Below are 20,196 nucleotides of genomic sequence, written 5' to 3'. Positions count from 1 at the left end.
TAGGAGGGTCATCTGATGAAGATCGTCAAAGGTTAGTGCTTAATTTTAGCTGTATTTCTGGTTTTTGTGACGCCTCTCCTTGCTAGGAAAATGGCTGTGTGGCTTTTCTTGTTTAGGTGGTGTGCTAACATAATCTAATGTTTTGCTTTCGCTATAAAGCCTTTTTGAAATCGGACAAAGTGGTTGCATTAAGGAGAAGTGTATCTTTAAAATGGTGTAAAATAGTCATATTTTTGAGAAATTTGAATTATTCGATTTTTGATGTTTTGTATTTCGCGCCCTGCTATCCCATTGGCTGTTGGCTAGGGGTCCCGCTGGCGGAACGTCTGTCCTCAACAGGTTTAAGGAAAACATCAACTCAAATTGTTCCTTTTGTAATGACCACCCAGAAACAGTGTTGCATATTTTTGGGAATTGTATTCATTCAAGAAAACTGTGGCAAGACATCAGTAGATTTATAATTGAACACATTTATGAAGATCTTACACTATTGTGGAGAGATGTACTGCTTGGATTCTTTACCTACGATAGAAATAAGCTGAAACATTTTTATGTAATTCATTTCATTATTCTTTTGGTCAAATTTCAACAACAAAACACCACATTTTCTTACCTTACAAAAAGAAATTGAACTGTATTTTAAGACAATTAAATACTCTAACAAAAAAGCTGTTAGAATAATAAGTGTATGTCCCTTATGGTCCTTGTGTAATGTGATATTGTACCCCCTAGCCCAATTGTCATTTGTATATTATTTATATATACACACATTTGTGTTCCCACATATACTTCCTGTATTGATGTTGTTATTAAATTATTATTTTTAAATAAAAAATACAAACATTTTGCAAGGTTCCACAAAGGATATTTGGAGTGATGTGATTGGGTAAGACGCTGCCTCTCGTATTTGCATATATCCACGTGATTGGATTAGAAGGGGCACTAGTAGAGGTGGGCGTTGCGTCGAGAGAGAAAGACAATTGTGTCTGCTGCACCTGGTATTTTTTTTGGAAAGTGGTCTAAAAAATGTACTTAAATAAAAAAGTAAGATGTCAGTCCGGATTGACCCTTCTCTGGGTCTGGACTCGGACCACCAGTTGAGTTTGGCTGGCCTACATTATGATCAAATAGCCACAGTAGCCTACATGGTCACTGTTAAAACTAACTTAAAGCATGTACAGCCTGTGATCACAGTAAACTCGCACAGAATTTTTACAACATTCAAGTTTGCGCTCAGCAGACCTGAAATTTGCAGTGCCGGAAAAAATTTGAGGGAACGTTGGTTGAGTGGTATTGTTGATATTGCCTTTAGAATGTGCTGGCAATACAGAATCCTTTTAAACTATTGCAACGAATTCAATGGCTGTGTTTGAGACCATCAAAACCTTGATGAATCATGGGAAAATTGTGACTGCCTGATCTACAAATCACTACTCATTATTTGTAGATCCGTCAGTCGATCACAATTTACCCATGATACATAAGAGTTTTGATCCTCTCGAACAAGGTTAAAAACACTGAACGTAATAAATTCATGAGACTCACCAACAATAATATCTTTAGTCCTCTTTATTTCACCCTCAGAGCTTCTTGTGCCATCTAGTGTCCATAAGATGTAATGGTCAAATCAGCAACATTTTCACAACTTTTATTTTTAACCCAACAGTGTTTTCTAATGAAGGCAGGTATCCTAGCGGTTGGGCCATTAACCGAAAGGTCGATAGTTCGAATAGCCGAACTGACAAGGTGTAAAATCTGCCAATGTGCCCTTGAGCAAAGCACTTAACCCTAACTTGCTCCTGGGATAACGTACTATGGCTGACAATATAAAACAACACATTTACCTGCACCTATCTGGTGTATGTGACAAAAAAAATCTAATGTGGGATGTTATACTACTGTGCGACGTAAAATACACTAGCTAGTAACCCCATCCCAAAACACCATTTAATTCTTAGACGAAAGCTGGATCATAAACACATACAGTACCAGTCAAATTTAAGTGACTTTCATATGGGGGAGCCGGCCCTTTAAAGTTAGCAATTAAGATAAATAATTAACCAGAAACATTGGAATACTTTTGTTAGTGTTGAAATTATTTACAGCCAAAATCAGTGGACCAAGCTATAGTTATTGGAATTCATCTTGGAACATCTTGCAAAAACAAAACCGTATTCATTCTAAAATAATAGTCCATATAAAAAAAGCTTTTAAAATGACAATTTCAATGCATTGTACTTCATATCAATATATTCTTAAAGCATTACAGACTGGTATGACAAATATCATGACACTTAAATACTAATAACAAACAAAATCTGGATGTTATGAAGAAAAACAAATACAAATAATCCAGGTTAGCAGTAGCCACTCATCTTTCAAATAAAACAAAATGTCAACTGATGTGAGCAAGATGCCAGAAGCAAGCTTAGGCACAACGTCAGTAAAACCACACTCACTGTTAAATTTGTTAAAATTGAAATTAAAATAAAGCGTCAGAGGTGATTGAGTATAGTTGAGTGAAATGACATTGGCTGGGTACTGTACAGTGCTTTAAGTGAAAGTGAGTTAAATGTAATGAGCTTGGGGGTTTTGCACCAAACAGGGCACTCATGAGACATCAAAACCACAATTTCTATCTCATGACATCACTGAGAAGCAGGCGACAACAGGGCATGACAAAGCACCCCTCCAAAAATGTGACCCTCTTGAAGCGAGGTGAATGGAAATGCTCCATTTGGTGCTTTAATTGAGGAGAAGTGGGGGGAGCAGGCATAGGGTCATATAAAACATCAGGGTTCAGGGAATATGGGGATATAGTTCTGTAGCTCGTCCTCCATCTTCTCCATCTCGGTGTTCCACAGAAGCTGAGGAGGCTTAGGAGACAGAAGAGGGTAGGAGACCTGCTACTGGCCAACAGGGAGGCAAGGGTATCAGAATCCAGATGGTGTCAGGACGTTCATGTCCCGGGGTTTGAGTTTGTGTGGGCGGGTCTGGAGGGGTCTGTTGCCCTCGATGCTGCTGATCTCGATCTTGGGGGGGTTGAACTTGGCAGGGTCATCCACCATGAGGTTGACCTGGGTCTTGATGCCCTCCATGGTGTTAGACTTCTGCACGCCAAAGTATGACTTTAGTGTGAAGCCTGAGGAAGAGCAGAGGAGACAAGAATGTTAACGCACCTGACAAAAAGGTATAGCATCATCAAAGCAAAAACTATTTTTTAGAATCCGAAATGCTGACTTGACCATGACTATAGAAGACTTATTCACACATTCTCTCTTGGGAACACAAAGTCTATTCTTAGATCCCTTCTCACTTTTTTTTTTTTTTTTAAACAAAGAAAGCTCGGCCAACAGTCCTAATAATTGAAACTCCTGAGAGACTGATTTCTTACCTGTGTTGGTTTCTGAACCGGGGTCAGTAGTGGACTTCTGTACTACTGGGCGAGAAGTTCCAAATAAGCTCCACCTCTCCCCTCCCGCTCCACCTCCTCCCTCGTTGCCTCCCATTTCAGGGCTGGAGGTTAGGACTACTGAGCTCTGCGGCAGCGAGAAATGGTACAAGACTCTGGCTGTTGAACCAGCTCCTGCATGCCCACACAAACAAAGCTATTAGAGACATGGAACAATTGTACCTAATGTGCCATCTGAAAATATGAGTCATATTTGAATCTAGTGCTCATTCAGAGGGGAGTGGACGTCTATTCTACTACAGGATCTATTCCAAAATAGCCAAAAACAGCCATTTGATGCATACTTGCGGTTAGTATCGGTGAGGGGTGGGGGCTGATGCTGGGTTTAAAAAAATAAATATATATTTTACCTTTATTTTACTAGGCAAGTCAGTTAAGAACAAATTCTTATTTTCAATGACGGCCTAGGAACAGTGGGTTAACTGCCTTGTTCAGGGGCAGAACGAGAGATTTGTACCTTGTCAGCTTGGGGATTCGATCTTGCAACCTTTCGGTTACTAGTCCAACGCTCTAACCACTAGGATACCTGCCGCCCCAGGTAGGTAGGGGGTGACAGACGGGGTGCTGGAAGGGGTGCCACAAGGGGTGCTGGAAGGGGTGCCACAAGGGGTGGATTGAGCTGATGTCGTAAGCCTGTCCTCCTTGAAGTCCCCGCTTGGCATTCTCAGCTTCTGCAGAGACAAAGAGGTATAAAGATGCAGCTTAGAAATGTGTTGTTCAGTAGCACTCTTGTCTTCAGCCCATGAGGGAGCGAGAGGCATGCGTTTTGCATGGTAAAGACACACATACACCCACCCAAATGACGAGACCCAGAGCAAGATTGTGACATTGAGGCAGGTCAAATGATGGGCCACGTAAACACACAAACCAAAGACCAGTTTGGCCTGTTTCCCCCATCAACATTTGTTTTTGCATCAAACTAAGGATATTTGGAAACTGTTGACCGCAGTCAGTGCGAGAGATGAGTGATTAACCTAAGGGGGCCACTAAACAGATTATCTGGTGGCCCACCAGGCTTCACAAAGTCCATTTGACTGGTGCCCAGACTAATGACCTTCTAAGACCCCTCTCTATGCAGGAATAACATTCTTGTCAGCAGTGGTAAAGAGTACTTAAGTAAAAATACTTGAAAGTACTACTTAAGTAGTTTTTTAGGGTGTCTGTACTTTACTATTTATATTGTTGACAACTTTTACTTTTATTTCACTACATTCCTAAAGGAAATAATGTACTTTATACATTTTCCCTGACACCCAAAAGTACTCGTGCCCTTTTGAATGCTTAGCAGGACAGGAAAATGGTCTGATTCACACACTTATCAAGAGTACATCCCTGGTCATCCCTACTGCCTCTGATCTGACGGACTCACTAAACACATGCTTTGTTTGTAAATGATGTCTGAGTGTTGGAGCATGCCCCTGGCTATTCGTAAAAATAAAATAAAAAACATGACTTGCTTTATATAAGGAGTTTGAAATGATTTATACTTTTAGTATATTTTAGCAATTACATTTACGTTTGATACTTAAGTATATTTAAACCCAAATACTTTTAGACTTACTCAAGTAGTATTTTACTGGGTGAGTTTTACTTTTTCTAATTTTCAATTAAGGTATCTTTACTTTAACGCAAGTATGATAATTCTGTAATTTTTCCACCACTGCTCGTCAGTCCAAAATTATATGATCACTGCATGCCACGTATTTTCATTATACATAAGCATATAACTCAGAGGCATCAAGCCAGGGAGTGTTTTCCCCAGGCCAAATCATAGACAGGCAGACCACACCTGTCCTGCACCCACCAGCACAAAGTCAAGACCTGTCACCAAACAACCCCTATTCCCTATATAATCCATAGCAGGGTACCCAGAGTCAAATAAGGTTTCCCAGCTAGTTATCAATATTCCCAGAAGACTCAGCCTAGTCTCCTATCTAGAGTTTCCCAGCTAATGAAATCCATAGAGCCATGACAGGCTAGTGAAAAAGCAATGCTACCCAAGCTCCAATCTTACCTTTTTGAGTCTGTTGATTTTGGTTATTACTATCTCTGGAACGATATTCTCTATGTTCCATCATTCTACATTCCTTCTGGGAATGTTGGGATGAATATGCCATACTTCTGTGTGTACTATGCTCCTGCATTCTCAGTCTGTCCTCACTGTTGCAATCCTTTCCCTTCGAGTTCTGATCACTGTAGTGCTCATCATTCGAATGCAGCGTATACACTGTTCTCTCTTAGACTGTTAGGAGCAGAGAAAACTATCTAGAGGTTTCTTCTAGGGTGTCAGCACAAGACCCAAACATCTTTGGAACTTTGGAACACCAAATCTGGTGTTCAGCACAGCACCAGCCGGTTGGGGACCACATTTTGATGTCATACAACCATTTAGCCCTTGATCATGACTCTCAGTTCCATTACATTACAGAAGAGTCTTGGTGACGAAGATGTCATCTGTATGGGGGAGTTTCAGATCCCAGGCACTCCGTCTGAACAGTAACACGCATCGCTTGCGGTACGGGTTTTGGAAGCATAAAGGACCTTATCTTTCATATCAGTGAGAAACAATTTACAAATAAACAGAACGTTGAAATGACACACACCTTCAATGGCATTTGAGAACATGTTTGAAACTTTGAAAATCCCCAAGAACAAAGTACACGCTGTGCTACATGATAATGCACGTAACATGACAAAGGCTTCGGAAGAATGCGGAGTCGCCAGTTTGCCATGCATGGCACACACGCTGCAACTGGCTGTGAACGAAGGTGTTTTGGCCCAACGCAGCATATCTGACATAGTGGCAACAGGTAGGAAGATAGTGGGTCATTTTAAACATTCACAGCTAGCATACAGCCACCTGCAAGCAATACAGGAGCAGCTTGGAGTGAAAACGAAAAGGCTTAAGCAAGACGTTTCCACCCGATGGAACAGTACTTTTTACATGGAGAACCTGCTGGAACAAAAACGAGTGCTTGGCGGGTACGCAGCTGTCTATGAGTTATCTGCAATAATCAGTACAAACCAGTGGACTGTCATTGAAAACATGAACACACTCCTAGCTCCAATCAAACAACTGACTCGAGAAATAAGCTCATCAACTGCGTCTGCAGCAGACGTAGTACCCCCTTATGGCATTGAAACACCTGATCAACAAAACTGCCGACACAGATTGCAAAAGTACTCTACTAGAGGCTGTGAACAAGCGATTCGGTGGCATTCTCTCTGCGCCTCTTTACTGTGTCGCCACCATGCTCGATGCTAAGTACAAGGATCGCTTCTTCAATGCAGACAAGAAACAGGGTTTACGTGAAATGTTACAGACACAGCTGGACAAGATGGAAACGGACAGTGAGCACTGAGGAAGAGGACCCACGACAGAAGAGGCCACGGACAGACAGAGCTGAAACTTCACTGTATGATGAAATCCTGGTTGAGAATGAAATGACTGAACAAATGAATGAAACAGCAAGTAAGTGAAATAAATAGGTTTTGATTATGTTTTACTGGTAATGGGGACATACAGTTGAAGTCGGAAGTTTACATACACTTAGGTTGGAGTCATTAAAACTTGTCTGTGGATGTATTTCAAGGCCTACCTTCATACTCAGTGCCTCTTTGCTTGACATCATGGAAAAATCTAAAGAAAATCAGCCAAGACCTCAGAAAAAAGATTGTAGACCTTCACAAGTCTGGTTCATCCTTCGGAGCAATTTCCAAATGCCTGAAGGTACCATGTTCAGCTGTACAAACAATAGTACGTAAGTATAAACACCATGGGATCACGCAGCCGTCATACCGCTCAGGAAGGAGCCGTGTTCTGTCTCCTAGAGATGAACGTACTTTGGTGCGAAAAGTGCAAATCAATCCTAGAACAACAGCAAAGGACCTTGTAAAGATCCTGGAGGAAACAGGTACAAAAGTATCTATATCAACAGTAAAACGAGTCCTATATCGACATAACCTGAAAGGCCGCTCAAGAAGGAAGAAGCCACTGCTCCAAAACCGCCATAAAAAAAAGAGACTACAGTTTGTAAACGCACATGGGGACATAGATCGTACTTTTTGGAGAAATGTCCTCTGGTCTGATGAAACAAAAATAGAACTAACTGTTTGGCCATAATGACCATCATTATGTTTGGAGGAAGGGGTGGCAGCATCATGTTGTGGGGGTGCTTTGCTGCAGGAGGGACTGGTGCACTTCACAAAATAGATGGTATCATGACGGAGGAAAATTATGTGGATATATTGAAGCAACATATCAAGACATCAGTCAGGAAGTTAAAGCTTGGTCACAAATGGGTCATCCATATGGACATTGACCCCAAGCATACTTCCAAAGTTGTGGCAAAATGGCTTAAGGACAACAAAGTCAAGGTATTGGAGTGGCCATCACAAAGCCCTGACCTCAATCCTATAGGTAATTTGTGGGCAGAACTGAAAAAGCACGTGCGAGCAAGGAGGCCTACAAACCTGACTCAGTTACACCAGCTCTGTCAGGAAGAACGGACCAAAATTCACCCAACTTATTGTGGAAGGCTACCCGTAATGTTTGACCCAAGTTAAACAATTTAGCCAATGCTACCAAATACTAATTGAGTGTATGTAAACTTCTGACCCACTGGGAATGTGATGAAATAAATAAAAGCAGAAATAAATCACTCTCCACTATTATTCTGACATTTCACATTCTTAAAATAAAGTGGTGATCCTAACTGACCTAAGAAAGGGAATTTTTACTAGGATTAGATATCAGGAATTGTGAAAAACTGAGTTTAAATGTATTTGACAAAGGTGTATGTAAACTTTGACTTCAACTGTACGTAAATGCCAACAAAATAAGTTATGTCAGTGTGTGTGTGTCTCAGAGATACGCGTTGTATTTTCATTTTCTGCTACTACATCGGCCAACATTTGCCAATGTAGACCTATGCCTAATGATACTTTGGAATGCAAGAATAATGCAATATGTTGTATTACACGCACTAACCCCCCCCCCCTTCCCATTATTTGCAGATACCTGACACAACCTTCTATTCCCAGGAATGAAGATTCACTTGGATACTGGAGAAGTAACAAGCACCGTTTCCCCATCCTAGCTAAAGCTGCGCGCAAATATCTTGGTGCTCCCTTTACTGGTGTGGACAGTGAGCGGCTTTTCAGTGCAGCTTCACACATTGTAGACGAAAAAAGAAACAGACTCGTGACAAAGCCTAGCACATCCACTTTGTGAAGAAACACCTCCCCCAAATGTTAAAAATTGTAAATGGGCAGTCATATTGTAACCCAGCCATCTAGAGTCACTGGGGCAAAAATTGTAAATATTGGTTATCGGTATTCAAAAATGTCATATCGGTGCATCCCTACTTTATAGGGTTAGTTCCCACACGTCCATATATCCATGTTACAGCACTTGTTTCCAGAAGACCGACGGAAGACAAGAGGGACCACCTGTATTAATTAGCTATCTAGCATGCTCCGAACACCTGTGTGCAATGTTCCCTCTAAGCGGCATGCGGGCTCGCAGCTCCACCGTGACTACCGTGCAGAAGAAATATTGCAGAGAAGCACGAGACTGAACTTTGAACTTTCTAGAGTTTTCCCCATTAATTAAAACTCAACGTTTCCCTTCACTGTTGCAATTGTGATCGAATCAATGCAATATTAGCCACTATCAATGCAACATACCAAAACAAAAACTATGCAAGAGATTTTGTTGTGGGCAGAACGCATCAGAGTAGGATTCTATTGCATTGACAGACACCACTCAGGTCCGTAATCTTCACAGACCGGTGCGCCATAACAACCAGAGCTGCAGTAGGCCTATATACAAATAGACCATTGCCATATATGGATCTGTGCCATTCACTTTGAACTGGACTTTTTATAGCATGAGCGGTCATGCCTGTTTTGAGATCAAAGCAAAAGCTACATGTAGCAACGTGTGCACATTTGTACATATCCTTTGTTAGTGAGGTAATAGCTTAGTTATAAATAATTTGTAGTCAGCATTGGGGGAGTGTTGCTTCCTACAAGAGCACAAAACATTGGCATTTCTAGACACTTTTGAAAAGCAAATCAGGTAAATAACCTTTTTTTTTGTCTTAAAGGGGCAGTGGTGTATTTTGAGACAGACATGAATAAGCTAAGTAGCCAACAGGCAGAAGGTAGCATAATTTGCCTGATTCTCTGTAATAATGGTATGAGAATAATACTTTTTATTTTGTAAAGTGGTTTCTTGCATCAAACAACATTTTCAGTCACCTCCTTGTCTGAAGGACAAGTGTATTAACAGGTTAATGTCAAGCCCTGTATGATTTTTTCAAAAGTCTAATGGAATGTAGGCCTACATTGAACACCACACATTGGCTGCTAATGTAGGCTGAACGATAGAACAGCAAATTCCATGTTAAAATGTTATGGGATTAATTTTCTCCATTGTTTTTGATGAAAGGCCACTATGGTAGGCCTACATTATGAACAAAAAGCTTCGGTAGCCTACTTGACCCCTGTTAACTTACTTAAAGCGGGTACAGCCTCAGCGTTCCCAGTAAACCTACGCCGGAAGTTACACAGAATTTTCACAACATTCAAGTTGGCTGAAATTTGCTCCGTGCCAAAATATTTGCGGGAACATTGCCTGTGTGTAACAAAAGGAGGCTGCCAGAAACGTGTTGTCACTGAAAAATACTTTGTCTGCAACTGTGATAAATCTGGTTAAAACGGTGGACAGTAAGTGTGCATTTTGCAATTGTGAAATTATTTTGATGTGACATGAAAGTAAAGGGCTTTATGTTCCCAGAACCGTATCGCAATTGAGAATCGATTCACGTTTCGATGGAGTATTTGGCTGTCAGAGTCCTTGGACCTTCAGGAGTAATGGTAATAGAGCCCCACAGTGGAGGTTTCATAATACCCATAAAACCTAGCGGTCAAACAGGGAAATGGTTCCAATCATTTTCCCACCATTAATTTTTTCCATAGGGAATTTTAGAAACACTTAAAATAAGGTCTGTGTTTCGTGTAGGCTTACCCTGGCATGACGTTTTAATAACTATGTCTATCTCGGACAAGGTGACTTTTATCAATTTATTCAGCTCCACTTACGCTCAGATTTCGTGCAATTCTACAAATCCCTGCAGGTCATTTCTAGTTGACACCTTTGTGTCAATTTAAAACTTGCACAAGACAGTTCACAGAAATGTAGCTAAATTATTGATTACTACAGTCGTGGCCAAAAGTTTTGAGAATGACACAAATATTAATTTTCACAAAGTCTGCTGCCTCAGTTTGTTTGATGGCAATTTGCATATACTCCAGAATGTTATGAAGAGTGATCAGATGAATTGCAATTCATTGTAAAGTCCCTCTTTGCCATGCTAATGAACTGAATCCCCCAAAAACATTTCCACTGCATTTCAGCCCTGCCACAAAAGGACCAGCTGACATCATGTCAGTGATTCTCTCGTTAACACAGATGTGAGTGTTGACGAGGACAAGGCTGGAGATCACTCTGTCATGCTGATTGAGTTCGAATAACAGACTGGAAGCTTCAAAAGGAGGGTGGTGCTTGGAATCATTGTTCTTCCTCTGTCAACCATGGTTGCCTGCAAGGAAACACGTGTCGTCATCATTGCTTTGCACAAAAAGGGCTTCACAGGCAAGGATATTGCTGCCAGTAAGATTGCACCTAAATCAACCATTTATCGGATCATCAAGAACTTCAAGGAGAGTGGTTCAATTGTTGTGAAGAAGGCTTCAGGGCGCCCAAGAAAGTCCAGCAAGCGCCAGGACCGTCTCCTAAAGTTGATTCAGCTGTGGGATCGGGGCACCACCAGTACAGAGCTTGCTCAGGAATGGCAGCAGGCAGGTGTGAGTGCATCTGCATGCACAGTGAGGCAAAGACTTTTGGAGGATGGCCTGGTATCAAGAAGAGCAGCAAAGAAGCCACTTCTCTCCAGGAAAAACATCAGGGACAGACTGATATTCTGCAAAAAGGTACAGGGATTGGACTGCTGAGGACTGGGGTAAAGTCATTTTCTCTGATGAATCCCCTTTCCAATTGTTTGGGGCATCCGGAAAAAAGCTTGTCCGGAGAAGACAAGGTGAGCGCTACCATCAGTCCTGTGTCATGCCAACAGTAATGCATCCTAAGACCATTCATGTGTGGGGTTGCTTCTCAGCCAAGGGAGTGGGCTCACTCACAATTTTGCCGAAGAACCCAGCCATGAATAAAGAATGGTACCAACACATCCTCCGAGAGCAACTTCTCCCAACCATCCAGGAACAGTTTGGTGATGAACAATGCCTTTTCCAGCATGATGGAGCACTTTGCCATAAGGCAAAAGTGATAACTAAGTGGCTCGGGGAACAAAACATCGATATTTTTGCTCCATGGCCAGGAAACTCCACAGACCTTAATCCGATTGAGAACTTGTGGTCAATCCTCAAGAGGCGGGTGGACAAACAAAACCCCACAAATTCTGACAAACTCCAAGCATTGATTATGCAAGAATGGGCTGCCAAAATCACGTTATATGTAGGCAGTGCCATAAAAAAGTTACAGCCAGGGGTGGAAGCACTACAAATCTTTTTCACCACCTAAAACAGTGGCACAAATTGCAATACGAAGAGTGTGTGAAACTGCGCGCTGCAGAAGCCTCAGCCGCAAGCCGTCGACAACCCGAAAAAGCTCCAGCCCCAAAACAAAGCTCACTGCAAACTTCATTTTCCCGCAGTGCCTAATGACTACCTCAAGACAGCATTACTGTTTATCAAAGTAAAAAAAGAGGGGGAAAATGTTTATTGAGTTGATAACCAGTTGCACAAGAAACAGACTGAGGCTGTTCAGATAAGAAATTGAGTTAACAAAAAGCAAATGGTAATCTCTGATGTTTAAAAAACATTTTCTCAAACTGAGCACTTTATTTTGTTCTTTATTTATATATAATTGCTGCCCTTACTAGGGTTTGTCATATTTTATTATTTTGTAATGTTTGTTATTTGCATCTGTGAATTTGTTAGAAAGGAGAAGAAATCTGTAATTTGATTTTAATAAGCCATTTAAAGTTGTCAAACAAAAAAAAAGTTGACTTCTCATAAATATATATATTTATTTCAGAAAAAGATAGGCCTATTTTATTTTATAGGCTATTTTTGTTTAAGATATTTTTATTTATTTAAATGTGCACCTTATGGAGCTTTGATTTCAAAAAAGGTACTCCTGTTGTTATACAGTGTTTATGTTTACATGTTATTGTTATTTGAACAGCTGAGCATTTAATCTGAACCAGGTGAAGAGCCCTGTTTATTATTTATTCATTTGATTTTTCAACTGTTCACTGAAATAGCCGGTTTCAATAAAACTACTTGAGACATGTCATATCTGGCTTTGACTTTGACTGAACATTTGCTCTCACTTTGCGGAAAAAATATCGGGATATATATCTTATATCGATATTCAGCCTAAATATATCGGGATATGACTTTTGGTCCATATCGCCCAGCCCTAAGTAGCAGTCCTGGGAGTGCATTCTGACGAAGATCAGCAAAGGTAAGAGAATTTTTATAATACTAATTCTGAGTTTAGGTTGCCCCGAACTTGGCGGGTGTCTGAATACCTCACCGTGATGGCTGAGCTACATATTCAGAATATTGAAAAATGTGCTTTCCCTGTAAAGCTAATTTTAAAATCTGACACAGCGGTTGCATATTTATAATTCTTAAAATAATTGTTATATATGTTGTCAACGTTTATGATGAGTATTTTTGTAAATTGATGTGCACATTCACCGGACGTTTTGGTGGGAATACATTTTCTGAACATCATGCGCCAATGTAAAATGCTGTTTTTGGATATAAATATGAACTTTATCGAACAAAACATACATGTATTGTGTAACATAATGTCCTAGGAGTGTCATCTGATGAAGATCGTCAAAGGTTAGTGCTTCATTTAGCTGTGTTATGGGTTTTATTGACACATGTCCTTGCTTGGAAAATGGCTGTGTGATTATTTTTGTCTATATACTCTCCTAACATAGTCTAATGTTTTGCTTTCGCTGTAAAGCCTTTTTGAAATTGGACAATATGGTTACATCAAGGAGAAGTGTATTTTTAAAATGGTGTAAAATAGTTGTAAGTTGAATTATGACATTTTGTTGTTTTTGAATTTGCCACCCTGATATTTCACTAGCGTCCCACCTAGCCCATAGAAGTTAACAGGATCCGACTCCTTTTCCCCCCCAATTGTCACCTAAAATGACATTCTCAAATCTAACTGCCTGTAGCAAGGATATGCATATTCTTGATACCATTTGAAAGGAAACACTTTGAAGTTTGTGGAAATGTGAAATGAACGTAGGAGAATAACACATTAAATCTGGTAAAAGATAATACAAATAAAAAAAACAAGAATTTTTGTGTACCATCACCTTTGAAATGCAAGAGAAATGCCATAATGCTTTATTCCAGCCCAAGCGCAATTTAGATTTTGCCCACTAGATGGCAGCAGTGTATGTGCAAAGTTTTAGACTAATCCAATGAACCATTGCATATCTGTTCAAAATGTATCAAGACAGCCCAAATGTGCCCAATTGGTTTATTAATACATTTTCTAGTTCATAATTGTGCACTCTCCACAAACAATAGCATGGTATTCTTTCACTGTAATAGCAACCTAATGTAAATTGGACAGTGCAGTTAGATTAACCTGTTAGGGCTAGGGGGCAGTATTTACACAGCCGGATAAAAAAACGTACCCGATTCAATTTCGTTATTACTACTACCCAGAAACTAGAATATGCATATCATTATTGGCTTTGGATAGAAAACACCCTAAAGTTTCTAAAACTGTTTGAATGGTGTCTGTGAGTATAACAGAACTCATATGGCAGGCAAAAACCTGAGAAGATTCCAAACAGGAAGTGCCCTCTCTGACCATTCCTTGGGCTTCTTGGCTCTGTTTATTGAAAACTGAGGATCTTTGCTGTAACGTGACACTTCCTACGGCTCCCAGAACCCGGGAAAAAGCTGAATGATGTAATTCCAGCCCCTGGCTGAAAAACATTAGCGCGTTTGGATAGTGGTCTATCAGAGGACCATCAGACTGAGGCGCGTGCACGGGGCGACCTCATGTTTTTATTTTCTCTCTCTTTGAGCTAAAACACAGATTCCCGGTCGGAATATTATCGCTTTTTTACGAGAAAAATTGCATAAAAATTGATTTTAAACAGCGGTTGACATGCTTCGAAGTACGGTAATGGAATATTTAGAATTTTTTTGTCACGAAACGCGTCGGGCGCGTCACCCTTCTTTACCCTTTCGGATAGTGTCTTGAACGCACGAACAAAACGCCGCTATTTGGATATAACTATGGATTATTTTGAACCAAACCAACATTTGTTATTGAAGTAGAAGTCCTGGGAGTGCATTCTGACGAAGAACAGCAAAGGTAATAACATTTTTCTTATAGTAAATCTGACTTTGGTGAGGGCTAAACTTGCTGGGTGTCTAAATAGCTAGCCCTTTGATGCCGGGCTATCTACTCAGAATATTGCAAAATGTGCTTTTACCGAAAAGCTATTTTAAAATCGGACATAGTGAGTGCATAGAGGAGTTCTGTATCTATAATTCTTAAAATAATTGTTATGTTTTTTGTGAACGTTTATCGTGAGTAATTTAGTAAATTCACCGGAAGTTTGTGGGGGGTATGCTAGTTCTGAACGTCACATGCTAATGTAAAAAGCTGGTTTTTGATATAAATATGAACTTGATTGAACAAAGCATGCATGTATTGTATAACATAAATGTCCTAGAAGTGTCATCTGATGAAGATCATCAAAGGTTAGTGCTGCATTTAGCTATGGTTTTGTTTTTTGTGACATTATATGCTAGCTTGAAAAATGGGTGTCTGATTATTTCTGGCTGGGTACTCTGCTGACATAATCTAATGTTTTGCTTTCGTTGTAAAGCCTTTTTGAAATCGGACAGTGTGGTTAGATTAACGAGAGTCTTGTCTTTAAAATGGTGTAAAATAGTCATATGTTTGAGAAATTGAAGTAATAGCATTTCTAAGGTATTTGAATAACGCGCCACAGGATTCCACTGGCTGTTACGTAGGTGGGACGATTTCGTCCCACCTTCCCTAGAGAGGTTAACAAGAATTTCAGCTTTCTGCCCATATCAGATATGTCTTATGTCCTGGGATATTTTTTGTTACTTACAACCTCATGCTAATCACATTAGCTCAACAGTCCTGCGGAGGGGACACCGATCCCATAGAGGTTTTAATTAAAGTCCTTGTGTAATATGATATTGTACCCCCTAGCCCAAATGTCCTTTGTATGTATGTATGTATGTATGTATGTATGTATGTATGTATGTATCTATCTATCTATCTATCTATCTATCTATCTATCTATCTATGTATGTATGTATGTATGTATGTATGTATGTATGTATGTATGTATGTATGTATGTATACACACACACACACACACACACACACACACACACACACACACACACATATATATATTCACACACACACATATATATACACACACATATATACACACACACATATAAATATATATACACACACACACACACATATATATACACACACACACACACACACACATATAAATATATATACACACACACACACACACACACACACATATATATATTCACACACACACACACACACATATATATTCACACACACACACATATATATACACACACATATATACACACACACATATAAATATATATATACACACACACACACACACACACACATATACACACACACACACATATAAATATATACACACACACACACACACACACACACACACATTCACACACACACATATATATACACACACACACACACATACACATATATATATATATATACACTGCTCAAAAAAATAAAGGGAGCACTTAAACAACACAATGTAACTCCAAGTCAATCACACTTCTGTGAAATCAAACTGTCCACTTAGGAAGCAACACTGATTGACAATACATTTCACATGCTGTTGTGCAAATGGAATAGACAACAGGTGGAAATTATAGGCAATTAGCAAGACACCCCCAATAAAGGAGTGGTTCTGCAGGTGGGGACCACAGACCACTTCTCAGTTCCTATGCTTCCTGGCTGATGTTTTGGTCACTTTTGAATGCTGGCGGTGCTTTCACTCTAGTGGTAGCATGAGACGGAGTCTACAACCCACACAAGTGGCTCAGGTAGTGCAGCTCATCCAGGATGGCACATCAATGCGAGCTGTGGCAAGAAGGTTTGCTGTGTCTGTCAGCGTAGTGTCCAGAGCATGGAGGCGCTACCAGGAGACAGGCCAGTACATCAGGGGACGTGGAGGAGGCCGTAGGAGGGCAACAACCCAGCAGCAGGACCGCTACCTCCGCCTTTGTGCAAGGAGGAGCAGGAGAAGCACTGCCAGAGTCCTGCAAAATGACCTCCAGCAGGCCACAAATGTGCATGTGTCTGCTCAAACGGTCAGAAACAGACTCCATGAGGGTGATATGAGGGCCCGACGTCCACAGGTGGGGGTTGTGCTTACAGCCCAACACCGTGCAAGACGTTTGGCATTCGCCAGAGAACACCAAGATTGGCAAATTCGCCACTGGCGCCCTGTGCTCTTCACAGATGAAAGCAGGTTCACACTGAGCACGTGACAGACGTGACAGAGTCTGGAGACGCCGTGGAGAACGTTCTGCTGCCTGCAACATCCTCCAGCATGACCGGTTTGGCGGTGGGTCAGTCATGGTGTGGGGTGGCATTTCTTTGGGGGGCTGCACAGCCCTCCATGTGCTCGCCAGAGGTAGCCTGACTGCCATTTGGTACCGAGATGAGATCCTCAGACCCCTTGTGAGACCATATGCTGGTGCGGTTGGCCCTGGGTTCCTCCTAATGCAAGACAATGCTAGACCTCATGTGGCTGGAGTGTGTCAGCAGTTCCTGCAAGAGGAAGGCATTGATGCAATGGACTGGCCCGCCCGTTCCCCAGACCTGAATCCAATTGTGCACATCTGGGACATCATGTCTCGCTCCATCCACCAACGCCACGTTGCACCACAGACTGTCCAGGAGTTGGCGGATGCTTTAGTCCAGGTCTGGGAGGAGATCCCTCAGGAGACCATCCGCCACCTCATCAGGAGCATGCCCAGGCGTTGTAGGGGGGTCATACAGGCACGTGGAGGCCACACACACTACTGAGCCTCATTTTGACTTGTTTTAAAGGACATTACATCAAAGTTGGATCAGCCTGTAGTGTGGTTTTCCACTTTAATTTTGAGTGTGACTCCAAATCTAGACCTCCATGGGTTGATAAATTGGATTTCCATTGATTATTTTTGTGTGATTTTGTTGTCAGCACATTCAACTATGTACAGATAAAAGTATTTAATAAAATTAATTATTTTATTCAGATCTAGGATGTGTTGTTTAAGTGTTCCCTTTATTTTTGAGCAGTATATATACACACATATATACACACACACACACACACACACACACACACACACACATATATATATATATATACACACACTTGTGTACACATATATATATATATATTTCCTTCCTCCCTTGCCCCGCTGGCTGGCAAGCGTTACAGGCCAAGGTATTTTTGAGTTGGCTAACTAAACAACAGCTTAGCTAGCTCCCTAAGCTGCCACCAAGTCAACTCCCTAAAGTTACCCATGTAACGTTAGTGTAATGTTTATTTGACGACAACCATACAAACATAGCTAGCTAGTAGCTAACGCGTTAGCTAGCCCAGTGAAAACGCGGATATTGCATGGACCAAACTGTCTATAGCCTGAGCAGCAGTAAACGTCGGCTAACTAAAAAAGCTTAAACTAACGGAAACGATGTTAGCGTTATTTAACATACAATGATTACAAAAATAACTAACGTTACTTTGCTGTCCTGATACGATATCCGCAGAATAAACGTAAAGAGGTACACTTTGTGCTATCTAAATTAGCTACGTTGACGTTACGTAAAGGTTGGTTAACTAGCCAACTGTTAGGCCTTGACAAATAGCAAGATATGGTTAAGATCAAATACCTTTTCATGGGAAGATTTCTTTGACTCTCCAGGCCAATCCACTCTCTCATTTTATCCATTATTCGTTGTTTTCAAGTGTAATAAACAAATACAGCACGGAGGTACAATGTGTATTGTAGCTACAAACCTAAAAATGGCCTCATTCTCCCTTTGTTACAGGTGTTCTGATTGGCTGTTTTAGAAACACGTGGGCTCGTCTCATTTAACTGTGTTGCCTGGCAACATGCACAGCACAAATAGCACTCAAATGTAGAGCAGACAGTTCTTTAATCCTCCTGTTGTCTTCCGGTCGAATTTCTCTCTGAAAAAATGTAGTTAATTTAACCTGATTGTCATAAGGTTCCATGACTTTGTCCACACAGGGCATCTGAACACACACAATTCATTTGGATGATTTTCATAGAGTTTTGGGTGTTGTATTTAACTTTTGTACACCTGTGGTGTTCCCGGTCAAAATGGCTAGTCATTAGAAATGAATGGGTGAGACTACAATTAGTGTATAAAATTGAGTTCAGGCACATGCCCATTCATCAGATGGACCCACTTCCTCTCCCAGACCCCACAGCTCTGGTATATAAAGCTTTTTTGAGGCCTTGCTCACAATTCATTCTGTGGCAGCACAATGACCAATCGATATACTATATGTGAGGCTCTTGATCATATCTTTGATCATGACACTGGTGAGGAGGAGAGAGGCCAAGAAACTGACAGTGAAGTAGTCGTCTGTGATAAATAGCACAATATGTTTCATCTGAGTATTTGTTATAGACAAAATAATCCATACATTGCGATTTTTTTTCTCAAAAACGAGTTGTATGAGCTCAGGTCAATGAGGCCTACAGGCCATAAATAGCAAATTGAAGTTCACAACTTGGAATGTTCACAAGAACTTAAGTTGATAAAAATATCTAACGCAACATTAGGTGATAATATATGTATTATTATGGATTTATAATCAGATATAATGGGGCGGTCATTTTGGACTGGGAACACATAACTAATAACATGAAACAAACCCAGCAGGAGGGTTAAACCACATTATGTAATTACGCACATAGAACCCTGAAAATCTAATTGAGAACCTGGCAGTAAGTCAGATGATCTAAAAACAAATATATCACACAAGAAAATAGCCCTGCTTTGTTATGGGTGACAATTTATATATCCAGTATTATTTTCATAAACTTTAGTAGTGGTGATTGTTTTACACAAAGTAACATTTCTATAAAGCTATTGAGCCATTAAATGTGTTGATTGAAATGAGACAACCATATGTGGAAATCATTCATCTATAAAATAATCTGATTATGCTTATAGTACAAACATCTCTGTGTCCTGTTGAATATGAGTGGATACATTAATTAATATGTATTACATGATTGGTTATGCCTCCACTTGCCACTTCAGAAATATGTAAGCAGAGGAGGGAACATGCCCCAATCCATATCAACAGGGCTGCAGTAGATAGAGTCAGCAGTTTTAGGTTCCTCTGTGTCCACATCACCAAGGACTTGTCATGGACCAACAAAACCACCACTCTTGTCAAGAGGGCGCAACTGCACCTGTACTTCCAAAGACGGCTGAAGAAATTCATCCTGCCACCCCAGGTACTCTCCAAATA

The 20,196-nt window shown here is 40.6% G+C and overlaps 1 protein-coding gene across 1 annotated transcript; it reads right to left on the bottom strand.

Annotated features, from left to right (window-relative positions):
* Positions 1 to 1,554: 1,554 nt before the first annotated feature.
* LOC115174509 (putative monooxygenase p33MONOX) lies at positions 1,555 to 18,735 on the bottom strand. The gene is made up of 4 exons (XM_029733119.1): positions 18,576 to 18,735; positions 3,930 to 4,143; positions 3,395 to 3,586; positions 1,555 to 3,142 (listed from the first exon to the last, which is right to left on the bottom strand). Exons 3-4 carry the CDS (start codon positions 3,507 to 3,509, stop codon positions 2,934 to 2,936), a joined length of 324 nt encoding a protein of 107 aa, XP_029588979.1. The 5' UTR covers positions 3,510 to 3,586; positions 3,930 to 4,143; positions 18,576 to 18,735; the 3' UTR covers positions 1,555 to 2,933.
* Positions 18,736 to 20,196: the final 1,461 nt, after the last annotated feature.

Source organism: Salmo trutta, chromosome 3, assembly GCF_901001165.1.
Source record: "Salmo trutta chromosome 3, fSalTru1.1, whole genome shotgun sequence".
Classification (NCBI taxonomy): Eukaryota; Metazoa; Chordata; class Actinopteri; order Salmoniformes; family Salmonidae; genus Salmo; species Salmo trutta.
This window is presented reverse-complemented; position numbering and strand designations above follow the sequence as displayed.